Genomic DNA, 27337 nt, shown 5'->3' on the forward strand with positions numbered 1-27337 from the left:
CTGTGATGTTTATTTGGCAAGAGTTCTCTCTTCTTACACTCTGCAGTAAATGTAAATTTGAGTACATGGGTACATTTATTCCGATCTGAGAAATTAAATATGAATTGTTTTTCAAACTTAAGAGATGACTGGATTTTTGAGCCAACTTTTCAAAAATGTTTTGCACTCAATAAGTTTATTCTTGAAATGCATGGCATAATCTTCTGTTGCTGTTAGAAAGGTACACAGTGTTCTAGTGACACTTGGACAGTTCCGAGTTTTAGTTCCTGTCATGAGAAGTTCTGTAGTGACTTCAGGAAACACTGAAAGCTCAGTCAGTTGTTACAGAGGGGAGGAAGTCATTTGTGTTGATCTCAAGGCAGACAAAACATTTGTGCTAAAGTACTCGCAGCCCCATCTTCGGCAACTTATCTGACTTGAAGAGTGACCCTCTGTTGAGGTGTTAACCTCAGCTGATTGCACTCTGAATGCTTGTTGTATTATACTATTACTCAGAATTTTAAGCCACAGGGCCCATATTTAAATATAAAATGATTAATAATATTATAAATTGTGTAAATTATAATATGCAAAAGATTTTTTCTACTCATCATTAAATTGCTGTTAGATTATTACGCTATTGTTCAAAAGTATTTTTTTTAATGTTTTTGAAAGTCTCTTACTGTATGTTCTTATGCTGTTGTATTTGACCAGAAATGCATATATAAAATCAGTATTCTTTGATGAATAGAAAGTTCAAAAGAACTGTTAATATGAAAAAAATATGTATATATATTGTTACATTATAAAAATCTTCACTGTCACTTTTGCTTATTACATGCTTATTACATTCTTGCTGAAGAAAAGTATGTTTCTTAAAAAAAAAACCTTTCCAATGGTAGAGAAACATAAAACTATCGGACCCACTTTATATTAAGTGGCCTTAACTACTATGCACTTACATTTTAATTAATAATTAAGTACAATGTACTTATTGTGTACATACATGATTTTACATTGTACTTATATTTAAAAAAAAAAACTACATGTAATTACCTCTATATTTAATTTCTGTAGTTACATTTATAATTACACCGTTGACCCATACTTTACACCTTAACCCACCCTTAAACTTACCCATACCTCCAACCCTCTCCCTGACCTTACCCCTATCCCACCTCAGTTGCAGCAAAAGTGTTTTACAATACAATATGAACACAAAAAGTACATTGTACTTATTTTTTTTTGTAAGTACATAGTAGTTAAGGCAACCTAATATAAAGTGGGACCAAACTATCTATAGAATAAACTGACTGTGACCAGTCTTTAGAAAGCAAATTTTATACACTTTCACTTATGTTCTTCCTGACTCTCAAGAACTGCAGGTCAACATTCTTCCCATCTTTTCTATGTGCTCCTACAAATCGGTAAAAATCTCAAGAACACCACCACATTTTATAGGGGTTCCTGAAACTGAGGGGAACCCATTGTGACTTTTAAAGTTCATATGAATCCGAAACTATTAAACTATTTATGCAATTCTTTTTAAATCAGCTGCTTTATTTACAGCCCAAGTATAAGACATTTGAAGTTGGGCTGCATTTCATGCATCTGAGGAGGGAGCAAACGTTCCTGAAACTGCCAACTTAGCTCTTCTTCTTTGAGTCTTTATGAGGCCACACTGTGGGATGTATAGGACAGACATGGAACATTGGCCGTCTGTGGCTTGTGAGCTGCCGCCTGGTGTCAGTTCTGCACACCCTTATGAGTGTGTGAGTGTATGTGTCCTGCCACCCATATGGAGTGGAGCCACTATGTCTCATCTCTGCATGAGTGCATTTTTTGTTCCTGTGGATGTAACCCATCATAACGTCTGCTCCTCCCATGAGACTAATATGGATTTAGATTCAAAGATGCAACAATAAATGGTAGGGCTGGATATTGACAATTTTTCCCAATTTTATTCAAAACTCTGAGTTAATCCATTTGGATATCAGGTATAATACAGGTCCAAAAACTGTTTAGGAAAAAAGTGTCTAAACAAAAGTTGTGAACTAGACAAGGAAACCCTGCCTGTTTTAAGGGCCAGATTTACTAACAGCTTGTGGTTGCACAAACCATATTTTGGCATTAAAACAATACTGCCAGGATTTAATAAAGATGTGCAGTAAAGAATTGGCACTGAAAAGGCATGGACAGAGATATTTTTGTGCCTGAACTTATAGAATATTCATTTGTAGGAGTTCCCCTTTCAGACACAAAATTTACGGGTTGAGAGTTTTAAAATGAATCACTCAATGGGATTTACTCGCATTGGCAGTGGTACTCGCATCAATGCTTTTGCACTCATCAAATTACTGGTAAACTATGCTAATTTGCACTGCGCTTGGTATATTTTGTTGGTCGATATGTAAATGAGACGTTGCGTCTGTGTTCTTTAATTTGTTTAATTTCCTCACCCATCAGCGCTGTTTTGGAATTAGCTCTAACGCTAATTTGCCCTGTTTAGTAAATCTGGCCCTAAAGGTTCAAATTAACAATGAAGTATAAACTACTAAAATACAATTATTTATGTTTTATACATCTGATTTGCACATAAGACAGTTTATATCAACTTTTTAAAAATGTGATTGTGTCTATATTCTGTCAGTGGCTTGATTTCATGACGGTTTTAAACATACATTAAATAAGACATCATTAAAAAGTTAAATAAAAATATTATGAATGGCATGCTTTATATTTAGCAAAATAAAGTTATTTTTCTAGCTTACAGTTGATTTGTAGCAAGAGGATTAAAGATGATTATTGGTACCAAAGATCTTTATTTTATGTAAACTAATGGCACTTTTCCACTGCATGGTACGGCTCGGTAGGGTTCACTTTTGGGGGGTTTTCCACTGAGTACAGTACCTGGAACCTGGTACTTTTTTTAGTACCACCTCGGTTGAGGTTCCAAATGAACAGTATTGTTACCAAAATGTGATGTGTCAACTCTGCTGATCACTGATTGGCCTGAGAGAATCATCACTGCCAGCGAAGGATCCGCAAACCGTGCAGAGCCGAGCCGTGCCGTGCTGAGTCATACCACGCAGTGGAAAAGCGCCATAAGATCCAAATTCGAGGGGTTAATGGGAGCCTCCTAAGCAGCCAAACCATGCCCCTTCTAGGGAACATGTAGTATTTAAGCTTCAATGTAGATGTCTCAGGAGCAGACGGAGTTCATGCTGATCGAGAACCTTTTTAATTCATCACAAGACATGCAAACCAACTCTTAGTCGCTTTTTGATTGCCGATCTGTTCTCATTTCCTGTGCATGGATCCAGATCAGTCCACTTCCTTTCTTTGTGTCCACAGCCGGAGGATTAGAGAGCAGTGAGGTTCACCTCTTTCTCATCCTCCAATGAGGAAAGGCAAGAGGCTTGTTTTCTGTCGGCACACGTGTGATGCCCAGTAATCCGCCCCTGCTCACGTGCCTGCGTTGTGGCCGGGTGATTTATGTATGGTGAATAACATTTCGTCTGGCTGACAGGGATGATCAGATGGTGGTCGTTAGCAGGTCTGAGAGGTCCTGGCCCAAGGTGAATAGTCCTATTCTGACCCGTCTGCTGCCGGGCGAACGTTCCTTCGCACCGTCCCCGCGGATGTGAGGATCTGTATGCTAGAGTGTGCGCCGACTTGGTTTTCTAGCTTGCTCGCTGCAGCCGGCTGCTGTAAATATTAGCTTTTCAAATGAACGTGGCCACCCTCAGATATTCAAAGGCAGAAATTGAGAAGCATGTTTTTTTATTTAGTTGTCTGGCACCCTTTCTAAACCAGCAGCAGACAGCTTGGTTACGTTCAACAAACATACGGTAAGCAGTGCATTCAGCCTGCATCTTCTAGTGCTGGTGGTTTTGGACTGGGGTGAAGGGGACTGTGAGCCTGGTTTCAAAAGGCATTGGGTTTGCTCCATTACACATAAATATAAACAAATACTCACTGAAGAGATTCGAAAATAACAAGCTAATAAACCTACCCCCTCCTGGTGGCACATCATAAATTGATCCTCAGAGATCCAGAATCTCCCTCAGTGTTTGTGTGTGAGTCCATTTATGACATTATTTATATGTGTGAGTGGGACAAACACAAAATTCAAGTTTTGCTTCTCTGTGCATGTGTTTCTGAGTGTGATTTTATGTACAGTAAACAGGCCTGCAACTTTTTTAATGATTATTTTATGGATGTAAAAATTGTGACTGTTACCAGTGGATAATACTATGTTCATTGTATTGGCAGATAAATGGGTTTGTACTATAAAAAAAAAAAAAGGAACAACCTACCTAAAATTGGTCAGAGCTTACACTGAGTTTTTATTTGGTATATATGAATAAGTTTTAAATGTATAGCAGATATTAAAATATTTAAAAAATACATTTGTTATTACAGTTTGTAATTATTATTTTTTTTGTTTGGTCTTTTATGTACTAATTTAAAGCTTGTTTTGTTTGTAATCATATGCAACAATATTAAAATTCTGGTTAATATTTGCTGATAACCAGTAAAAAGCCTTTGTTTATATAAATAAATGAAAAAACGAAGCACTAAAACATAGTATCAATTTTATTTAAATGATATGAATTATGACATTATAATGTGAAGTACGAATGAATATGCATTTTTTTTCACAATAAGTAAATGTTATGATTGCATACCATGCATTTACATAACTTCTCCATGATACTGATCAATTGAAAATACATTTCTCAAATTAGCCAAATAAGCAATTTAGTACCGATATTTCATTTTTTGACCTTTTTTTTTCAACACTTATTTATGGGGAACAAGAAGGAAAAAAGAACCCAAAAATGTGGGCAAATGAGGAGACAAGATCAAGAATGCAATGATGCAAGCTGGACTCAAAATTGTGTTGCCCATGCAAGCACCATCATGCAGGTGATGGAGCATATGCACCAGGTCACATCTCAGACAACGTGGACAGCTTAAGGTCCTTATATGCATGTCATTTAAGAATGAGAAGAAAGGCAGAGAGATGCTTATGCTGCTGAGGTTTACCAGGATCCTCCTGTGATGTGCAGGGCGTGTGCGTTTGAGCCTGTGCACGTCCAGGAAGGGCTCAGTAATCCAGTGCTGCCACAGGCATGCTGAAAATGAGGAGCCCCTGAAGAGTTGTGGAGAGCACTGTCACTTTTTCCACCCCAGCAGGGTGGAGGAGAGATGGAGAGATGGAGGAGGAGAAGAGAAGGAAAGAACACGGATGGTTATGGTGGTTAGAGAGAGAGAGTGAGCAGACAGAGAAAAGAAGCCGTTCACTTGTTGTGTCGTCGGCACTTGAACCTCAACACAAGGCATGATGGAGAAACAAACCGCTTCTTTCCTGTGATTCAGTGATCCAGCCTTCACCAGTTTTGTAGAAGGGGAGACCACTGACAATAAAAATAAAAGGTTCCACTTTATATTAAGTGGCTTTAACTACCATGCACTTACATATATGACCTTGGGCCAAAAACCAGTCTTAAGTCACTAGGGTGTATTTTGAGCAATAGCCCAAAAAACATTGTATGGGTCAAAATGATTGATTTTTCTTTTATGCTAAAAATCATTAGGATATTAAGTAAAAATCATGTTCCAAGAAGATATTTTGTAATTTCCTACCCTAAATATATCAAAACATATTTTTTGATTAGTTATATGCATTGCTAAGAACTTCATTTGGACAACTTTAAAAAGTGATTTTCTCAGTATTTAGATTCTTTTTGTACCCTCAGATTTCAGATTTCCAAATAGTTGTATCTTGACCAAATATTGTCCGATCCTAATAAACCATGCATAAATGGAAAGCTTATTTATTCAGCTTTCAGATGATGTATAAATCTTAATAAATAAAAAAAATTGCCACTTAAGACTGGTTTTGTGGTCCAGGGTCACATATAAATTAATAATTTGGTACAATGTGATAATTGTGCTTATACATTTTTTTACTTGTACTTAAATTTGGAAAAAAATACCTGCATGTAATTACATCTGAAATTAGTTTCTGTATTTACATTTAATTACACTTTTGACCCATTCCTTAAACCTACTCATACCACCAAACCTGTCCCTAAACTTACCCGTATCCAACTTCAATTGCAGCAACAATGTTTTGCAATACAGTATGAACACAATAAGTAAATTGTACTTCTTTTGGAGGCAAGTACATAGTAGTTAAGGCCACTTAATATAAAGTGGGGCTGCTTCTTGTCATCCTTTATTTACTTTCATGTCCTTTCAAACCTGTATGGCTATTTCCTCTGCCAAACACACAAGATATTTTGAAGAATGTAAACAAACTGCTTTTTTTATTATTATTGATCAGCATCATCCTTTGTTTAATTGCCTTGTCATTTCACCTATAGTTATGATTATTTCAGCTTTACCACCATTTAAATCATATGCCTATTTAGGGCCAGATTTACTAAACAGGCCAAATTAGTGTTAGAGCGCAATTCCATAAAAGCACAGAAGGGAGGGGAAAACTCTGAGGGTGATTTACTGACAAGGTGCACATTAAAGAACACAGACACAACAACTCGTTTTCACAGTGACCAGCACAAGCAGTTCAAATTATCACCTGCTTTAAGACACTGTTTTTTGGGGCATTAAATTATGCCGCAAATACCAGTGAATTGACAAGCGCAAATCTTAATAAATACATTATGTGATTCATTGAAATAATGCTTAACCATTAGCAAGTCAATAGTAAAAAACTGTGATATTGTGAAATATTATGACTATTTGATATATGAATATATAAGTAATTTATTCCTGTGACCTCAAAGCTGAATTCTCAGTATTATTACTCCAGTCTTCAGTGACACATGATGCTTCAGAAATAATTCGAAGATGATGAACTAGTGCTCAAGAAGCATTTCTTACTATTATCAATGATGGAAACAGTTGTGCTGCTTTAATGTTTTTGTGGAAAATTATACTTTTGAGTTTCTTTGATCACTAGGAAGCATGTATTTGAAATATAAATCTCTTGTAACATTATGAATGTGCTTACTGTAATGTTTGATATGGATGCACCGGTTGACCGGCCATAAATCGGAACCGGCCGGTTTTTGCTTAAAATACGCTATCGGCAATCGGCCGGTTTTTGGTCTTTTTCCGGCCGATTTTTTCCGGAAGTGCGCTCGCGTGCACAGACTACATTGTAATTGTTCGCTTTGTCATTTGTGTGGAAGTATTTCGAAACCTGTGCGCAGGACACAGGCAGCCGATCAGCGCTGGAAGTGCAGAGCTTCATGTCTGAGGCACAGATAGCAGCAGGAAGCGATCAGCCGTTGTTGTACTGACGCACAAATAATAAGAGCATTTCCTGCGCGCACTGAAGCTGCGCGAGCGTCTAATGTACCGGTCCGCGCCCTGAACACGAGTAAACCATGAAGAGATGTTCAGCTCAACTTCTCACGTGTTGGATGAGAAACGAAACGGACTTAACTGACAAAACTGAATTTTTTTTTTAATTAGAACTTGCATACACGTTTGAAAAGCCAGAAATAAACGTCAGTTCTGCATTAGGATGATTATTTTTATTTTACCTTAAAATTACATAGACTTTATTTGACTTAAAAATCACCTGCTGTAGCACACTGAAAAAAAGTGTTTCATTCATAATGATTCACATCTACATTTTTTTAATTGAAACAAAAAAGTTATTTATTTTTCATTGGCTCAAGTAAAAAAAATATAGATGTGAATCATTACCCTATTTTTTTTTTTTTAATTGGATGAATGATACACTTTGCATCTTTGTTTTATTCGCACAAACATTATTTGATTTTAACATTTTGGAAAATGTATTTATATAGCATACTTTTATTTAGTCTCACTGGTAAAGACTTTTTTTTATTTAAAACCAAATTTAAAAACTAAAATACTGAATGCTGATTAAGAAACATGTTATTGAATGTGTGTTGATTGTGTTGTTTTGGATTGTAGAACTATGCAGTTGTTGCCTTTAATTTCACATGGTTACAGTTAATGTTTTAATTTAAGGCAATTTCTATGTAGTTTCAACCTAATTCAAAAACAAAAGCTAAATGCTGATGTCTGTACCAGCTATGTTTGTATTGAATGTAGGCTACTTATGGTGCAGTCACTGCTGTTAATTTCAGATGGTTACAGTTATTGTTTTCAATAGCCAAAAGCAAGTTTGGCCTATTAAATACCAAATATCTTGTTTATGCACACTTTCCTTCTTTCTTGTTTGTTGCTTAAAAGACAAAAAAAAAAATCGGAAATCGGTATCGGAATCGGCCAGTTTGCTTGTAAAAAAATCGGTATCGGAATCGGCCATGAAAAATCATGATCGGTGCATCCCTAATGTTTGATCAATTTCATGTGTCCTTGCTGAATCAAATATTATTAATAAAAAAGGTACTGATCTAAACTTTTGAATTGTATCGTACAAATGGTTTGTAAAAATATTATCTTAATTAATAGAACAGAAACTAATACATTTTGTAACATTCAGTTCATGGCAAAAAATAAAAATACAATGTCTGCAAGTAAAAGCTGTTTATTTGTAGACTGAGATAATAGCTTGGCTGGAGTAGCACTACAGGTGCATCAGAACTACAAAGGACATGACTGTCCACTTCTCCACTGCAGACAGCATCATTGATTATAATGAGAGCAATTTAGTTTATCAAGTGAAGCCGATCTGTCCGCTGTAGATGTGGTGTTACAGTTGAACCTCTAATTGGAGGGTCAGGATGAAGAGCTGGAGGCTTCAGCTAGCTGAACCGCCATGCTCGAATGGGATATCCCAAATTGCCCCTTCTCAACAGGCTTAAAAGGATTGACAGTTTGCTGACCACAGCATTAGCCGAAGCTGAAGGGCTGGGTTCAGGCTTGAGGAAGTGTCACGGTTTACAGAGCCGTGTGAGTGCTTGAATTCATGTAGAGTGTTCTGGGCAGAGGCTGAGAAAATAAGGGCATCTTTACAGTGTATTCAATTCAGTTTGAAAGAATGAGTTTAATCTCTTCCTCTCTGGGACTGTGAAAAATAATGATCAGTGCATCTTTGTAAGCCTCTTGCGTGCACTTGTTATCGTCTGTTTACTCTGCATTCGTCTTGCTCTTATCAAAGTCTACCTGCAGAAGAGCCCTAATGAACGGAGAGTGAAAGTGTCTCTGAAGATCTGGTTCTCCCTCTCTCTTCCTGTCCTTAAATCTCTTCCTCTGGCCAGCTCGGTTCCACTCATTTTAATGTAGTTGTTAACAGCTTGCGGTGGAGCGGTTTGTGTGGCTTTGGTGTCAGTACGCTCACAGGCTGGTGGGTAGCGTCGGACCCGACGAATGAAGGATCGCAGACACAGTCAAATTCCTCTGGTGGAAAGTAGTGAATGAGACCTGCTTTCTCTTTACTACTCCACTTCTTTCTCTCTCGCTCTCTCTCTCTCTCTCTCCTGAGCTTGTGTCATTGGACGGTTGCCCGCAGTGAACACGATGAGCTTGTGATTGGTTTAAAGGATTTGAGCAAATTTTAGAATGGTGCAGAAAGACTTTGGACTTCATAGGCAGCAAGGCAATGGATTTATCGAAATACTGTACAATAACCATAACAAAAATGCTCCAATATGGGCAAGTTGAAACATTTTAATTATGTCAAAGCTGATAATATCTTATTTTTTCCATTTCATAAAGAATACGTTGTTTTTGTTTTCCATTAGATTTAGAAATACCTTAACAATAAAGTTATCGATAATGTATTTTTCCATTGTATAAAAGTAATAGTATAAAATCTCATATACACACAAATATTTAATATAAAAAATGTCGTGAAGACCGAGTTGGCTAATGCATATTATATCATGATATTTGATATTATATTTTTCAATATGTGTATATTTGCTCTGCAATAGTTTATACAAAGTTATTTTTTGTTCAGTCAGAGGAACCAGCATAGCCTAAGTATAAAAATAGTACAAGGCATGTTTTACACGTTTAACATGAAAATGAACAATATTTTCATACTTTCATAATAATAATTTCAAAATTTTCAATTTTTTTATATACTATATATCAATATCTCAAAACGTGGCAAGATAACAGCAGTATTTTTTTTTTTTTTTTTTGTTAAAACATTTTAAAATATACAGGATGTTATGCTGGACTATAGTGTTTTCAGAGTCATTGATTCAGTGATTAGAATTGATTCACTAAATTTTTTTTTTGTCTTAGTTAATGATTTGTGAGATGACACAGTCTTTGATAGTTTCAAGGGAAAAGCATTTAGAAATCATCACCATGTTCACAATATTCCAAGAATGAGTTTATGGTTTCTATGTAAGAACGAGTGGTAGTTTTGTCCCACAGTTTCTTTAGTTTCTGTCGGATCTGATCTAGAGGCAGCCTGTATGTTTTCACGCTGTAGCACTTATGTTGAATACCGCTGTATATCTCCCTTTCACTTTCTTTTTGTCTCACAGTCCCTTTCTTTCTGTGTCTGCAGGAGTCGGAAGATTCAGATCCGGAACATTCCTCCTGATCTCCAGTGGGAGGTGAGTGTTTCACGGCTCGGGCAGAGTGTGTGTATGTGTGTGTGTGTGTGAGTGTGTGTGTAGTCAAGACTCTGTCTGTCTGTGTCCTCTGGGCTGCTGCGCTTCTTTCTTTAACTCACACTACATTAAGGAAGCTCCACCCATACACACACAAGTACACTTCCTCTGCAGTCCATGCGTATCTGTCTGGAGAGAGTTCAGCCCTGGTGATCCGATTGTAAATCCTGATGACATCATCACAGTGAGCGCTGGCCCATATGAGCAATTAGTACTCACACAAGTGGCTGATCTGGTGACATTTGCACAGCCGTTTTGAATCTGAGCATGAACAGGCACATGATATGTATGATGTTTTGTGTGATGAGAGCTACACTACTGTTCAAAAGTTTGGGGTCAGTAAGATTTTTTAAATTAAAGTAATAAGAAACATTCGTAGCAAGGAAGCATTCGAGTTTTCAAAAGTGACAGTAAAAAAACTAATGTTACACAAGATAACGATCTCAAATAAATGCTGTTCTTTTGAATACATCAAATAATTATGTGATAAAAACAAATTTTAAGCAGCATATTAACTGTTTTCAACATTGATAATAGTTCAAAAGTTTCTCGAACACCTAATTAGCATATTCAAATAATTTTTGTAGGTTTGACATAATGGCTGCTGAAATTCAGCTTTACCTTTAAATTGATTTAAATAATAAATGTTTGGTAACACTTTAGAATGGGGAACACTTATTCACTTAACTATGCCTTTTCCCTAAATTCCTAATTTGCTGCTTATTGTTTGTCAGTAATGTAGTTGTTAAGTTTAGGTATTGGGTTGGATTAAGGATGTAGAATAAGGCATTAATATGTGCTGAATTAGTACTAATAAATGGCTAATATTCTAGTAGCATGCATGCTAATAAGCAACTAGTGAAGAGACCCTTAAATAAAGTGATAACAAATATTTAAAATAGAAAACATAATTTCAAGTTGCAATATTTCACTGTGTCACACTTTTTACTGCATTTTCAATCAAATAAATGAGATATAATAGACTTCCACCAAATGTTTAAACCATAGTGCATGTATACATTGTGTTAAACAGAAAAATAATAGCACACAGGGTTTGATCTTTGGCATAATGGTGAGTATAATGATGGCATTTTCATTTCGGGGTGAACTATTCATTTTATTTTCCATATCCTATTTTCTGGTATTCAATCTAAAAACAGTTAATGAGGTGTTTTGCTGTTTGTGTTTGTAACTGATTTTTCTTTTCTCATTTCAGGTTTTTGACAGCCTATTAGCACAGTATGGTACTGTAGAAAATGTGGAACAAGGTAAATGAGTTGCCAGAGTCTAAAGTAATTATACTTACATGTATAGTATACTAAGTTTTTTTTTTCTGTTTGCATAGTTGACATTTTAAGCAGTGCTAAACTACATCTAAAAATGTTCAAATACTTTTGTAATCAACATGTTTGCAGCTTGTATCAGGTGGATGGTAAATCAAATTCATATTTACAGTATAAGTGAATTGCTTATTTATGAACCCATTAAGATTGTTTTCTGTTGGGGACATGTGCTGATGTAGTGTGGATGAGTCTAAATTGCTAACAGACTGTGGACTACAGAGACAATGTGTGCATTTAGATCACACGTTATCCAAGCTTAAATCACTTCAACACATGCTGCCAGTGGAGACGTCTCAGTTTTGATGTTCTATAATTGTCTTTGCCAAATGAGAGAGCGCGTGAGAGGGAGGCACACAGGCAGGGCACCTGCGACTGAGTGTGAATGAGAGGAAGTCACAGACAGAGGGATAAACTCTGCTCTGGCTGACGTGAGCAGTGTGTGGATTGAAGTGGGACGTGAAGTGGCGAGGCTCCAGGTGTAACGTGTTGGGAGGTAGGCGCCTGCGGTCTCTTTCTCAGTCACAGCTGAGACAGGTATGAATGAGACAGGTATACCTGTTATTAACATGCGTCGACTAATACTACTTGAGATTTGATAGAAGAGTCTCTGATTTAGTGACTAAAAATAATTTTATCTGTGTGTTAAATTAATGTTGTTACAGTGGTGCTTGACATGGCCAATCATTGTATGTTGATATCAGACACAACAAACAGCTGTTCATAATCCAGACAAAGACACGCTCATTTTAGGAAACATGTTAGTAATAACCAGAATGTGCATGAGTCACCAATAAAGGAATACGTTTCAGAAATGTTGTGTAAAACACATATGCAGAGTTCCTAGAAATGTACTTTTTGGATTTATGTTGGTTTCATATAGATTTGAAAACTTTTTTTTTTTTTGCGATTTCCAAGACAAGTTTACTTTTAAGTGTTTAATTTAAAACTGTTATGTGGTTTAACAATCAATTAAAAATCTTGTTCTAACACCTTGAATATATGTGTTAACAATAGTGATTTTGTTCATTACCGTATTTTTCGGACTATAAGTCACCCCTAAGTATACAGAGCCATCAGAGTGAGTGAAAAAATTTCGTGTGGGAGGAAAAAAATATGTTTTTTGATTTTTTTTCGTTCTCTCGCAAAACTTTGGCGTTCTCGCAAAACTTTTGTGTTCTCTTGAAAAGATATTTGCGTTCTCTCGCAAAACTTTTGCGTTCTCTCGCAAAGATATTTGCGTTCTCTCACAAAACCAGCTGAGTTCAGACAAACACTTCCTGGTTAGCTTGAAGTGGTTCATACAGCTCCATAAGTCCACAATGGAGCAGTTTATAGAGTTTTGTTTTGAACTCGGAGAAATATTCAGTGCATGCTTATTAAGGCACGGTTTTGGGACATAGTAAAACGCTTAATGTAAAACACTGTGTGACGAGAGCCGAGGGAACTGATCGAGGCAGGTGGAGCACCTGCGCCATTCACCGGTATCGAGTCCCGCAGGAGCTTCGGAGGAGGGACTGATGACAGTGTTGGACAAGAGAGGAACAGGCTCAGACTTTATTTTGGGTTTTGGTTTTGTTTGTGTGCGACAGTCGTCCATGAGAAGGGGATGTCGCGCTCTTTTAGGTATATTGTATTATTAAAGTTTTGTTTGAATGTTCGCCGGTTCCTCCCTCCTTTTTCCCGTGACTACGAACGTTTGTTACACACTGGATGACTATTTATGAAAAATGACTGTGCTGAAGAACTTAATTAGTCATTATTTTCATTAAAAAAAAATTCTTGAAAGTTTCAATTAACTTTTTTTTTCATTATATGAAGACACATTTGTAACTCTATGACATTTTTAACTCTATGACATAAAAAAATATATAATGAATTTACGTTGTGAAATGATCAATGATATTAAAATATCCTCTTTATAGAAAAGGTGTATTTAAGCTATTGTATGTATGAATTGCATTGAAAGTTAATAGATCCAGACATATTGCATAAAACATTTGCAAATAATTCATTTCCATCCATTGAGTCAAAGACAACAAAATTGTCACTTTCTGATAAAATGGGACTATAAAACACTAAGAAAAGTAGGAGAAGCCACTGAATATAGTAATTTTAATTTATAATAAATTACTTGCACCTCAGAGCTAGTAGACGAAACAAAGTAATTCAGTCATTGCATTTCGGAGATAGATGCCTGCTGTTTGGGAACGCAGTTCTGGGAGGCAATTATACAGAAATACTTTGATGACAGACTTTGCTAAGGCATTTCAAAAATGGCCATAACAACATTTCTAATGCTATGGAACAAGATTGGTTTACTTCAATTGGTTAGTGAAGTTATCCCATCCAACAGCGCTAAGTCACACTTTTTGTGTTTGTACGTTTCCATCTCCCATTATTTGCATTAATCAATTTCGGACAATCGGAGCATCAAAACTTTTTTTGCAAATTAAAGAATTTAGCGCTTCCATCACTCGTTTCTGATATGATATGTCAGAATGCACATAAAAACAGGCTGAAAAAACAGGTTATTGTCTCAAAAACAGAATTCCCAATCCAGTCTGAATGAATGAAATCAAAGACTATAGTAATAATTATAATTCCAGCATCATTTATAAAACAAATCTTTTCCAAATAGTGTTTTTGTATTACTTGCGCGCTGCATCTTATGAAATAAATATGATTGTCTCGGCATGATGTAAGAGCATTACTACTTCTCATCGTTCTTTCTCAGCACTTACTGCGTGATGTGTCTTCTTTGGTGACACTCATTGGTTCTGAGATTGATCACTAGAGCTGTCTTACAGCAAGGCTTTGTGGTTCTCTTCATGTGTGAAGCTCTGGATTTGTGCCCAGCCATCCCACTCAACTTCCACTGTTCTTCCAGACAGACTGTCTGGTCCTCTAGACACAAAACTTCATTTAATCAATAAAAAGGCAGGCTCTCCTCTTAAAAATGCCATGCACATGCACATTGTCTCTGCAGTGGCTTCTGTCTGTAATTATTCAAATGAACCAAGAGGAATTCTTGTAATGTGGAACAACCTCCATTTAGCCCCATTTCACACTCTCCAGAGAGTATAATACAGCTTGACCTTTAGAGATCCAGATCTGTATGCAGGTGCTATTGTTAGCTGTTGGATGTGTATAGCTGCATGCACTCTTCAAGTGGAGGTCTTTCCCTCATTGTGTGCGTGTTTAGATGATACAGAGGGCTTTGATCTACAGACGTCAGGGTTGTTTTGTGCTTGTCCTCTGAAGTACACATCTGGTCATGGCACAGTAATCCTCGGTTTATTTGCAGACACTGAGACACACAAGTGGCTCTTCACAGCCCTAGTGTAAAACTGTTATTCACATAATACAGAAGCATTTCACATTTATGAATATGATTGAGCTCCCTTTTTCTAACTCATAATTTCTCCTCTCTCTGAATTTTTGATTTTTTTTGCAGTTAATACTGATACAGAAACAGCAGTGGTGAATGTGACATATTCAACAAAAGAAGAGGCTAAAATGTAAGAATCTTAAAAATAAACTTAATATAAAAAAAGCTAAGTCAAAATATTGTAAATACTGTAATAGTAAATAAATAACATTAATATAACAGTGGCATAAAATTTTATACTTTTACTTAAATATGTTAAAAAAGCTAGTTATTTAAGTAACTACAAGTATTTAATTACATTGCAAAATTTTATCCCAAAATATTTCAATAAATCAGTCCCATTATCGTAAATATATATATATATATATATATATATATATATATATATATATATATATATATATATATATATATATAAATTCTTCATCGTAATGCTTTTCTACAGAAGCTCTAATGATTGGCGTATTTTTTAATGCCACTGGTTATACACCGTCATGCTGCCCTGCCTTGTTTTTTGATTTACAAGATTACAAAAGCAAACCATCTGTACACTGTCATTGTATTCTACTGATAATCGTCCCACTCTGTGACTTCAGAGCTGTTGAGAAGTTAACAGGACAGACCTTTGAGGATTACTCCTTTAAAGTGTCTTATATTTTGGATATGGATGCTGCTCCGCCTCTGCCTGCGACCCGGAATCGTCGGGGTGGGAGGACATCACGGGAACAGGACTCCCAGCCCGGGACCTCTGCAGGCTCCCTGGGGCCCCGACAGAAGCAGCCAGACTTCCCCCTGCGCATGCTGGTGCCCACGCAGTTTGTGGGAGCCATCATTGGCAAGGAGGGGCTCACAATCAAAAACATCACCAAACAGACACAGTCTAAGTGAGTGAGAGAGTAAGATCCCTAAGTGTAAGAAAGAGACATCTGTGGTTAATAAGATTCAGAAGAATTCTTCCAGTGCAATGGATCTGTACAGCATCTATTTTTATAATGGTCACAATTTATTTTAAGGTCTATTTCTCGCTATTACTAAACCAATTTTCTGCTTATTAATGGTAAGCAAGGTAGTTGTTAAATTTAGGTATTGGGTATAATTAGAGATGTAGAATATGGTGATGCATAATATGTGCTTCATAAGTACTAACAAATAGCCAATTTGTTAATAATAGGCATGCTAATAAGCAACTAGTTAATAGTGAGAACCTATATTGTAATAGTGAGTGTTACCTATATAATTAACTGCATAACAAAAAAAATGTAATTACAAATGTGATATACACTACCATTCAAAACTTTGGGCTTGGTAAGATTTTTTTGGAAACATTTACAACAATGTTTCACTTGTTAACTACATTATTTAAGATGAACTAACAATGAACATTACTTCTGCAGCATTTACCTCAGTCTTAAACTGAACTTTTACTATTACAGCTTTGAAGACCAAAAGTTGTATCTGTAAATAGTAAAGTTAATACAGTGTGAACTAACATTAACAAAGGTTAATAAATTCTGTAAAAATATATTGCTCACTGCTGGTTCATTCGTTTATTTATTAACTGATGTTAACAAATTTGATCTAAGGTTTTACAGTTTTTTTTTGTCTTTGACAGAGGCTGCAATAATAAAAAAAAAAATACAATAACAATAATGTTGCCAAATATTACATTACATACATAAAATTTATTTTAAAATGTAAAAATGAAATTTATTCTGCTGAATACTCGAAACTAAATTTGATCATTACATCAGTCTTCAGTGTCACGTGATTAGACACAAGAAGCATTACTTATTATTGTCAATATTGAAATTAGTTGTGCTGCTGCTTAATATTTTTGTGGAAACAGTGATTTTTTTTTTTTCATTTTTCTTTGATAAACAGAAAGAGCAAAAGGGCATTTATTTTGTAACATTATAAATGTCTTTACTGTCACTTTTGACCATTTTAATGCATCCGTGCTGAATTAAAATGCCAATTAAAAATTATTGGCTATTTGGCTTAAATGTTTTAAATGGTAATGTTCACAGAATTGTTATTTTTTGCACACTAAATATCCTGGAAATATGTCACATTTATTCATCAGATTTGGCTGCAAGCATTAACTCCAAAAGATTTTAAACACATGCTTGATGACATTGTCAGCTCTTCATGAAGCTTTGTCTCATGTCCCGTGCTGATAGGGTGGACATCCATCGTAAGGAGAACGCGGGAGCGGCAGAGAAGCCGATCTCCATCCACTCCACTCCTGAGGGCTGCTCGGCCGCGTGCCGCATGATCATGGACATCATGCAGAAAGAGGCTGATGACACGAAGGTGTAAGTCTGAATCTTCTGAAGTCACGGGACCTTTTTAAATACATCTCTGTGGTGGCCAACCTGTGGTCCTGCTTCTGTAGAACTGAGGATATTCCTCTGAAGATCCTGGCCCACAACAGTCTGGTCGGAAGACTGATCGGGAAGGAGGGCAGGAACCTGAAGAAGATTGAAGAGGATACAGAGACCAAGATTACCATCTCCTCGTAAGTGTCTGTTGCATTTAATGGCTTTCAACTGGAAGGGAAGTTCATAATTGTTTCAGTGTTGTGTCAAAATCTATTATGTTTTGTCACACTTCAGCTGAACATATTCATCTGCTTCTATATGGAGGCATGCATGATTACTTGGTTCACAATGGAGAGTTGTTTTGATAGGAAATATGGTTTTTGCTTTGGCAGTATCGATCAAAACGTGATCTGAACATGTGACATCTTGTAATGGGCTGCTAAGTGCTGGGATCTGGTTCAGAGCATCAGAGTACAGGTGGTCTTATGTATTTCCCAGAAATAAGTGTGTGCTGGGAACACAGATAGCTTAGGAAGTGAGTCACCCAATTAAGCCCTAACCAGGACTCCTGACGTCATTGCATCGCTGTCCCTCTAAAAGCAGCCTCATTCACCAATGCTCATCAATACCGATTCGAATAACTTGCTCTTCACCTGGAGTCCCACTTACTTCCAGGTTGATTCAGGATGACTGTATTCATCACTGCAGGGATGCACTACACTTTGTCTTGGTATTCAGTTCAAGAACGACATACAGTTAGAGCGATGCAGTGCAAACAATTAGTGTTATGTCTTTCTGTGAGGTGGGTCAGATCTTTGTTATCCTGTGCTTCAGAGAACTCATGCCATAATGGTACGGGGTCCCAAAATTTTGGGAACGTGGGTGTTGTGCTCGCTTTGTGCATTCGGCATGAACCACATTAAAGCACAAAATAAATTATTGTAAGTGATCAATTAAAAATAAACAAACAGTTGGGACACATGTTGTTGCTTTCCATCTTGCAATTGGCAATTAATAATTATAGTAATAATTAATTACCCTCCCCCCATTTCTTTTTTTAATAATAATAATAAATATCGACCCATTTAGAGTGCTGTAATTATTACAAAGAAATCCCAATATCAGTCAAAACCAATGTGATCACATCATATGCACGATATAATAATAATAATGATAATAACACAGAAGATATTTACCCAATCAGACTGATGCAATAATTTAAATAATTTCTATTAGTCAGTACCATTCACGAGTTCACATTTACTCATAATTAAATAAAGGTTTAAGCGTATTTGGCATGCTGTCCGGGGAGAGAGCTCCGAGCCCGGCAAGACCCCCGAGCCCGGGGAAACCCCCCCCCCATCCGGGGAGAGGGGTCTGAGCTCGGAGGCCGGCCCAGAGTGCTCCCCCGAGTGCTTCTACCTGGCTGGGGTAGAAACTTGGGTGAGGGTGCGGGATTGGGGTGGCGGGGGGATTCTGGAAATCGAGAGATAGCGAAGGAAGGACTTGCTTGATTATTTATAGGCGTTTTCCTCTTGAGCTGATTGGTAAACTGTGTAATTGCTAATGATGAACTGGCCGTGTTTATTATCCGTGCATGTTCCTCCCGAAATTTGTTTGAGAAACTTCCCTTATGATCACATTATACACACACAATATAATAATAATCATAATCATAATAATAAAAGCAAAAGATAATTGACCCATTCAGACTGATGTTATAATTGAAACACATTTTAATATTAGAATAATAGCATTTACCAATATGATCAAATCATGCACACAATATTAATAATAATAACAAATGTCACAAATTAAGAAAAAATTATTATTTTTATTAATATCAACAATATAATAATTAATAAAACCTCGCCTTGCCTTGCTTAATTAAAAATACCCTCAACTGGAACGCTGCAGAACAAAAGTAGTATGCATCTTAAACATGTACCAATGATTTTACTCTCACCTACTTTTTTTTTTTTTTTGTCTTTCTTGATTCTTTCCACAGTTTACAGGACTTAACTATTTATAACCCAGAGAGAACCATTATAGTGAAGGGGAGCATCGAGGCCTGTTGTAGGGCTGAAGTGGAGATCATGAGAAAGCTGAGGGAAGCCTATGAGAATGACTTTGCTGCTATTAACGTAAGTGTTTGTGGAACACAGGAAATGGGATTTCCATCTTTAAGCCACTGTTTTAATGCCGTAATCAGTATGTCAGATTCAACTCCTTCAACTTTAGATGCTGATATGCTCTGTATAAAAAGCTGCTTATTGTGCGTCAAGTGTGATCACCCTTTAGTCAGCGTCTAATAGAATCCTAGGCAGTTAAATGCCTCGTCTGTTTACTCATGTTCAGTTATTGACTGTGTTTATAGGAAACAGCCTTGAGTCAGTCCGTCCCCTGCTGTGCATACGGAGAACGCGCTGTCATCCTGTCAACAGCCGTTCACACAGACATGCACGCACATGTACACCATTCCCCGTTAACATGCATGACGTCACTGCCAGTGTCTGAGGGAGGTGAAGCCGTAGACTGAGAGCAAATACTGCAACATTAGCATCATCATTCTCATTTACACCGGCAAATCCAGTGCCGCTCTTCATCTTCAGTGAGTCATTTATTTTGCGGAAGAGGCCTCTATCAACTACACAGATCAAATTTATGCGGTTTCATTTATACTCACGCATTAGTCAGTCCTCAAGTCAGGCATATGGTGAATTATTCATGCTCGGATCAAGTGTTTTTTGCGACAGTTTCGTGTGTAACTGTCTGTTAGTTGATCCCTGTAACCTTCATTCCCTTTTGTACGAAGGAGGCGCAGCAGATGAATCAGACAGAACATGAAAAATTTGACATATAAAGTTCCCTGTCAAGACTAAACTGCATAAAAACCTCTTATCTAAAAGCTTTTGCCATGATGCATCGGGTTGATGGAGCCATCTAGCGTGACGGTAGCAATATTACAAGATGTTTTGACAAATAAACACATGATTCATACAGCTCAGAAATACAGTGAAACTGAGAAATCTGTATTTAACTTTAAAAAAAAAAAAAATTTTTTTTACTCAAATGAGAGTAAGTATCACATAGAACATGATAGCTGAGTAATCATTCATAATCCATGATGTCTTGCAGCAACAAACCAACCTTATCCCTGGGTTAAGCCTGAGCGCACTGGGCATCTTTTCAACCGGTTTGTCAGTATTGCCAACAGCTGCTGGGCCCAGAGGCGTCCCACCTGTACCCCCAACTGGCTACAACCCTTTTCTTGTGAGTACAAACCACAGTATAGAACTACAGCAGCCTCAGGAATGTGTTACATGCAGGTCAAAATTCTGATTTTAACAATTTGCTTCATGTTGTGGAAATTCAATCGAAATTATAGAAACAAGATTTTACCAGTTGTAATTCAAAATCAATTTGTTTTTACAAATAATTATTAATATATATTTATAAGAATGTATATGTATATTATTTTGTATAATATGTATAAAACATTACTGTCTCAAGTAATTAGTATTATATATATATATATATATATATATATATATATATATATATATATATATATATATATATATATATATATATATATTATTGTGAGTTATAGATTAAGATAAAAGTTATTAGTTTACCTTATACCTAAATGTTATAATAATTGTAAATTCAACTTCTGTACGTTGCATTTTAAACATTTATTAATAATACTATACATTTCTAGAAATACCCCATTTGTTGTATATAATAACATCTTTAATATTTAAACAAATAATAGCTGAATGTTTGGCTTCATTTTGAAGAGTTTTGGGTATATTGAAAAAAGAAGAAATCAAGTGTAGTATAGACACACAACACAACAAATCCCTGTAGGTTGAATTTTAAACATTTATTATTAATTATGTGAATTTGTGGAAATAACCCATATGTTGAGTTTGATGATATTTTTATTGGATAATTTATACAAAAAATTACATATATGTTTAAAAACTAGAAGAGGAATTTATTTTATAATTTATTTAAATCATTGAAATCAAATTTGAAGTACTACATTCTTTTCTGTTTGCTAGTTCCATTTCAGGAATTAAATGGAAATGTTATCTGAATTCTCAAATCAAATGGAGCTCTATATCCTGATATTTAGTCACATTGTACATACTGTACACCGTCCCTTTCTCATTGAGCGCTCACCTTAGCATGCACTTACTCATGTTTGAGTTGTATAATCCTTCCGGTCGGTTAGTGTGCTGCAGGATTCCCCTTCATATTTAATGATGAGTCAGACAGAACATCTTATGTCTCACGGATGAACTAATGAATGTAGAATGAGTGCATGGGTGTGTGAGAGAGCACTCATTACTGAAGGAATATTCGCTGCTTTTTGGCATCCTCAGAAGTACTGTAAAACTTGATTAGTCATTTATTGTAAATTGTTACAGCAGGTTTTTGTTGTTGCACTTCTTTGGGTACACAAAAGTACCTAATAGGTTCCAGTAATTATTATGATTTTTTTTAATGCAATTTATATATATATTAGGGCTAACGCATTAATTAATTACCGATGTATCGAATTAGCTCAAAGGGAAAATATGAATAATCAATCATAACTAGTTATGATTAATTATAAATATTTAGATCTGTTGTAAGTATTTACTTGACATCTCAGTGTCCACTGTCAGTCGATTCTAAGAACGTTACTTTCCTGTTTGAGGAAAACAACTTTCTTACTGTACAATACTACTGCACGATTAGGGACTCCAGTTATGAGCAAACAATGAACTTCAAGTGAGATACAAGTAAGACTTTATTAACTACACACACACACACACACACACACATGCATACAGTTGGCATAGGAAGAAGGGTTAAAGCTTAAGCAGTAAAGAGAAGAGAAATAAAGACATGAAGCTAGGATACAATTTGATATTTAGCAGATCTACAGCCTGAAACATAGTTCAAAGTTTCTTAGTTCAAACACACCTTTGTAAAACGGTGCAAATGATACTTACTGTATGAATTAGTAAGACTAAGTTTGACACTTGCACTGCTGAAAGGGAGTCCTAATGCAATCTGAAGGCTTAAGTTGATCCTTGCTGAAGTTGGTTGATGAAAAAGGACCAGTTTGAGACAGGATCTTGAAGTGGAAAGACTAGGCTGAAAGCCTGGCACAAGGTTAGGTTTGGTTCTTGAGGACTCTTAGCTCTGCATCTCAAACAACTTCTCTGATCTGGTGATCAGTGATCTATAAAGGGTGACAATGTGACACCCTCAGGACTTGAGTGAGCCAATGAGGAATGGCAGCTTTGGAGGGAAAGTTTATGACCCTTTGACCTCAGGCTTATGTTTTGCATATGGTCTTTGATTGGATGTGGATGAAGAAATGATTAAAGATTCTGGTAACACTTATACCTTTCATAGGTATCAACATATAATATAAATGAACATTTAGACCATTGAAAATGCAGCCGAAAGACAAACATGGCATAACTGTGACCTCTGTTAACAATAGTATGTAGTTCTAAAAGGTTCATTTGAAAGAGTTTGTTTCAATACAAGCAAAACTCTATAAGAGGAAAAATAATGAGATGGGGATTTATCTAGAGGGATATAGAATTAGGATGGACTTTACAGTACAAGGGTACATTTGTCTGTTTCAAGGTGAATTTAGAGTAAAAACTCTACATTCCTTTGAGCGGTAAAACAATTTTATCTTGAGGTGTGTCTTTGTTACCACGGTAACCAGTTTTCTCTGCCAAGGTTCACAGAAGTGGTGGGATGTTGATCAGTACTGGCTTAGGATGGGCATCATCACGTGTCTCAACCACTGAGAGCAGCACTCACATGAACACTTCTGCTAAAATGATTTAGGATAAGCATCAACATTCACAAACCACTGTTCAATGTTATTTTCAACAGAATAGCAAGCATGGGCTGCTGCGTGCACAATTTGGCATGGCAGAATGAGAGCAGTGCTCCCATATTATCACTAAAAAGCTAACATCTCAGTTCATCACAATCTCATCAAGCTCTGTAATAATGCAATAAGAATATGCACAGTGAATCTTTCATAATGTCTACACTTTATGTATGTTATAATGAGAGGATTCGTAAGCACGCAATTTTCAACATTTTAGCGGTGATTGGATTCTAACTTAAACACCTTTGATTGGCCGCCATTGCGTTCCTGAAATCGACTGATATTCCTGGATTGTCTACATTGCTCAATGCTGCAAACACGTGTTATAAATTGAAACTGCTTATGCTTGCACATTAATCATTTTTATCTGATATAAGTTGTTTTTGTTGCTTTTGTGCAATAGATGACGATTGATATGTTTTTAGATATTTTATGTTTATGATATTTCTATTTTGCTGTAGTCCGACAAATCTTTTTATTCTCCTGTAACCCGTACATACACGAGTCTACGCACACACGCCCATCAAGTATTGTCCCACGCTGCACTCTGTTGCATTGGATCCCGTGGGAGTGTAGGTCTCTACACAAAAGGTGCACGTTATAATGTTATAATCGAGGCTCTGGACTCTGAGCATAACCTGTTTTTCAGTAACAAACTATATAAAAATGTTTAATATAAAAATATTAATGCTCTGGCAGTGGCAAATAGCTTTAGTTTTATATTTAATTTGATTACATTTATGTTTAAGTTGAGATTTACAAAAATATTTTGCCACTATATGAAAAGGAATATATATTAAAAAAGATACACAGTTACACAACACTCGTAAAACCCGTAAAACCTCAGTTTATCTTCGGAACACAGTTTAAGATATTTTAGATTTAGCCCGAGAGCTCTCAGTCCCTCCATTGAAGCTGTGTGTACAGTATACTGTCCATGTCCAGAAAGGTACGAAAAACATCATCAAAGTGGTCCATGTGACATCAGAGCAGTGTTGTAGTCGAGTCACCAACTGTCGAGTCCAAGTCGAGTCTCGAGTCTCAGTGTTCGAGTCCAAGTCCAAGTCCGAGTCACCAAAGAAGAGTCCGAGTCGAGTCCAAGTCGAGTCACCATTACCAGAGTTCGAGTCCAAGTCGAGTCCCTTATTGGATTTTTTTTTTTTTTTTTTAGTTTTTTGAGGAAACAATAGCAACCAACTGAGTTGGTAGGCATTGAAGTCCATTACATGAAGAAAACATCATTAAATGTTTTCCTTAAAAAACTTAATTTAAGAAAAAACGCCATAGATATACTGGATGGCATTGGGAGGAGTAAATGATTAGCAAATTTTCATTTTTTTGTGTGAACTAATCCTTTAACACTGTATTACAGAAATACACTCGGCGAAAAAAAGAAACGTGCATATTACAATGATTGTGCGTGTGTGTGTGTGTGTGTGTGTGTGTGAGAGAGAGAAAGAGAGAGCGCGTTTGTGTGTGAGTGATCACTCACACACAAACGCTCTCTCACGCTCATCGACGAGTGATTTAGTGTGAGTGCGTTTGTATGTGTTCAAGTGAATGTGTGTGTGTGTGTGTGTGTGTGTGTGTGAGTAACGCTCATGTTCGTTATTTCCAATGTAGGCGCGCGGTATGCACGCTCGCTCATAATGGAAGCGTACGCGCCCTCATAATGGAAGCATCCAGGCGCGTCCGCAACGCGCAACGAGTTAAAAACATCTCAACTTTTCAGAATGCCACAAGCGCACCGCGGGTCATGTGACAAGAACTAACCAATCAGCTTCATCCTTTCCCGCAAGTGCCCGAGCGCTTTGGAAAAAAAGTAAAGTGAGTGACGTCAGTGAGTGTGTTGTCAAGCAAAGAGAGCGAGCGGTAGCAGTGTCTGATCCCTGCCGATCTTGGGCACGAAACATTTTTTATAATATTTTTTGTCAAAAACAACGTGATGAATGCTCAAATCCGAGTCCGAGTCCAAGTACGAGTCATCAGTCCACGAGTCCAAGTCGAGTCACGAGTCCAGAGAATGGAGTTCGGACTCGAGTCCAAAGAATAGTGACTCGAGTCGGACTCGAGTCCGAGTCCAGGACTCGAGTACTCCATCACTGCATCAGAGGGTCAGTTAGAATTTTCTGAAGCATCGAAAATACATTTAGGTCCAAAAATAGCAAAAACTACGACTTTATTCAGCATTGTCTTCTCTTCCGTGTCTGTTGTAAGACTGTTCAAAACAAAGCAGTTTGTCATATCCGGTTCGCAAACTAATCATTCGCAGTGTTTGGAATAACGGCGTTTAAAAGAACGGCGTTAGGTAACGACGTTATTTTTTCAGTAACGCGGTAATCTAACTAATTACTTTTCCCGTCGTTAAAACGCCGTTAACGTTACTGAACGTTAAATGTGGTGCGTTACTATGAATTGATTTAATAAACTATGCAATCCGAACGGACCCCTGGCTCACACAGCGAGTGATCAGGTGGGTTAATGACGAGATAAGCGGTTGTGATTGGCTAAGGCAGAGTCATGTGTTTAATGGTAGCCAATCAGAGCCAGTGTTTTTACACACATGCCGGCACACGCAGCTGCGCCAGCGGCGCCAAACACACACACACACACACACGCAACAGCTTCACAGAGATTCGTAGCAGAGATGGCGAGTCAGGAGCAATCCGATGAAAAGTTGGCATTTTCAAGTTGAAGATATAAGCACTACTTCAAATTCATTGTGGTCAAAGTCAAGAAAGTGCATGTAATGTGTACATGTAATGTGTGACACGCATCTACAAAGCTAGTGGCCAAAAACACTTTTCTTACAAAGATAATACTTGAAGTGCAGGATAAAACTGTCTGTTGACGTGCAATAAATATAGAAAGTTATGTACCTGTCTGTTCTACTCATTTCAACTGACTTGTGAAAACTGCAAAAAAAAAAAAAAGAAAAGTACAAATTCTCTGACATGTAGCAACTTTTTTTTTTTTTTTTTTTACAGTAACGCAAATAGTTACTTTCCCTGGTAACGAGTTACTTTTATTATAGAGTAATTCATTTACTAACTCAGTTACTTTTTGGAACAAGTAGTGAGTAACTATAACTAATTACCTTTTTAAAGTAACGTTCCCAACACTGATCATTCGAGACTAAAAGAATTACCTTATTCAACAGTTACTTCTCTTCCATGTCAGTATCTGATGCGCATTCACTGATTTATTCAGCATTGTCTTCTCTTCCGTGTCTGTTGTAAGACAGTTCAAAACAAAGCAGTTTGTCATATCCGGTTCACGAACGAATCATTCGATGTAACCGGATCTTTTTGAACCAGTTCACCAAATCGAAATGAATCGTTTTAAACTGTTCGCGTCTCCAATACGCATTAATCCACAAATGACTTAAGCTGTTAACTTTTTTAATGTAGCTGACACTCCCTCTGAGTTAAAACAAACCAATATCCCGGAGTAATGCATGTCCTCAAACAGTACACTGACTGAACTGCTGTGAAGAGAGAACTGAAGATGAACACCGAGCCGAGCCAGATAATGACTCGTTCACAAACTGCTTTGTTTTGAACTGTCTTACAACAAACACGGAAGAGAAGACAATGCTGAATAAAGTCGTTGTTTTTGCTATTTTTGGACCTAAATGTATTTTAGATGCTTCAGAAAATTCTAACTGACCCTCTGATGTCACATGGACTACTTTGATAATGCTTTTCTTACCTTTCTGGAATTGGACAGTATACTGTACACACAGCTTCAATGGAGGGACTGAGAGCTCTCAGACTAAATCT

General features: G+C 36.7%; 1 protein-coding gene across 3 annotated transcripts in view; it reads left to right on the top strand.

Annotated features, from left to right (window-relative positions):
* Positions 1-27337, top strand: part of igf2bp2a (insulin-like growth factor 2 mRNA binding protein 2a) — a 60207-nt gene that overhangs the window by 23521 nt on the left and 9349 nt on the right. For all 3 annotated transcript variants that reach the window (XM_052564783.1, XM_052564784.1, XM_052564785.1), the window contains exons 3-10: positions 10481-10529; positions 11803-11854; positions 15384-15447; positions 15914-16201; positions 17498-17632; positions 17713-17835; positions 19647-19782; positions 20777-20911. In XM_052564783.1, coding sequence (XP_052420743.1) covers positions 10481-10529; positions 11803-11854; positions 15384-15447; positions 15914-16201; positions 17498-17632; positions 17713-17835; positions 19647-19782; positions 20777-20911 — 982 coding nt within the window. The remainder of the gene's footprint in view (positions 1-10480; positions 10530-11802; positions 11855-15383; positions 15448-15913; positions 16202-17497; positions 17633-17712; positions 17836-19646; positions 19783-20776; positions 20912-27337) is intronic.

This window comes from Carassius gibelio, chromosome B9 (assembly GCF_023724105.1).
Source record: "Carassius gibelio isolate Cgi1373 ecotype wild population from Czech Republic chromosome B9, carGib1.2-hapl.c, whole genome shotgun sequence".
NCBI lineage: Eukaryota > Metazoa > Chordata > Actinopteri > Cypriniformes > Cyprinidae > Carassius > Carassius gibelio.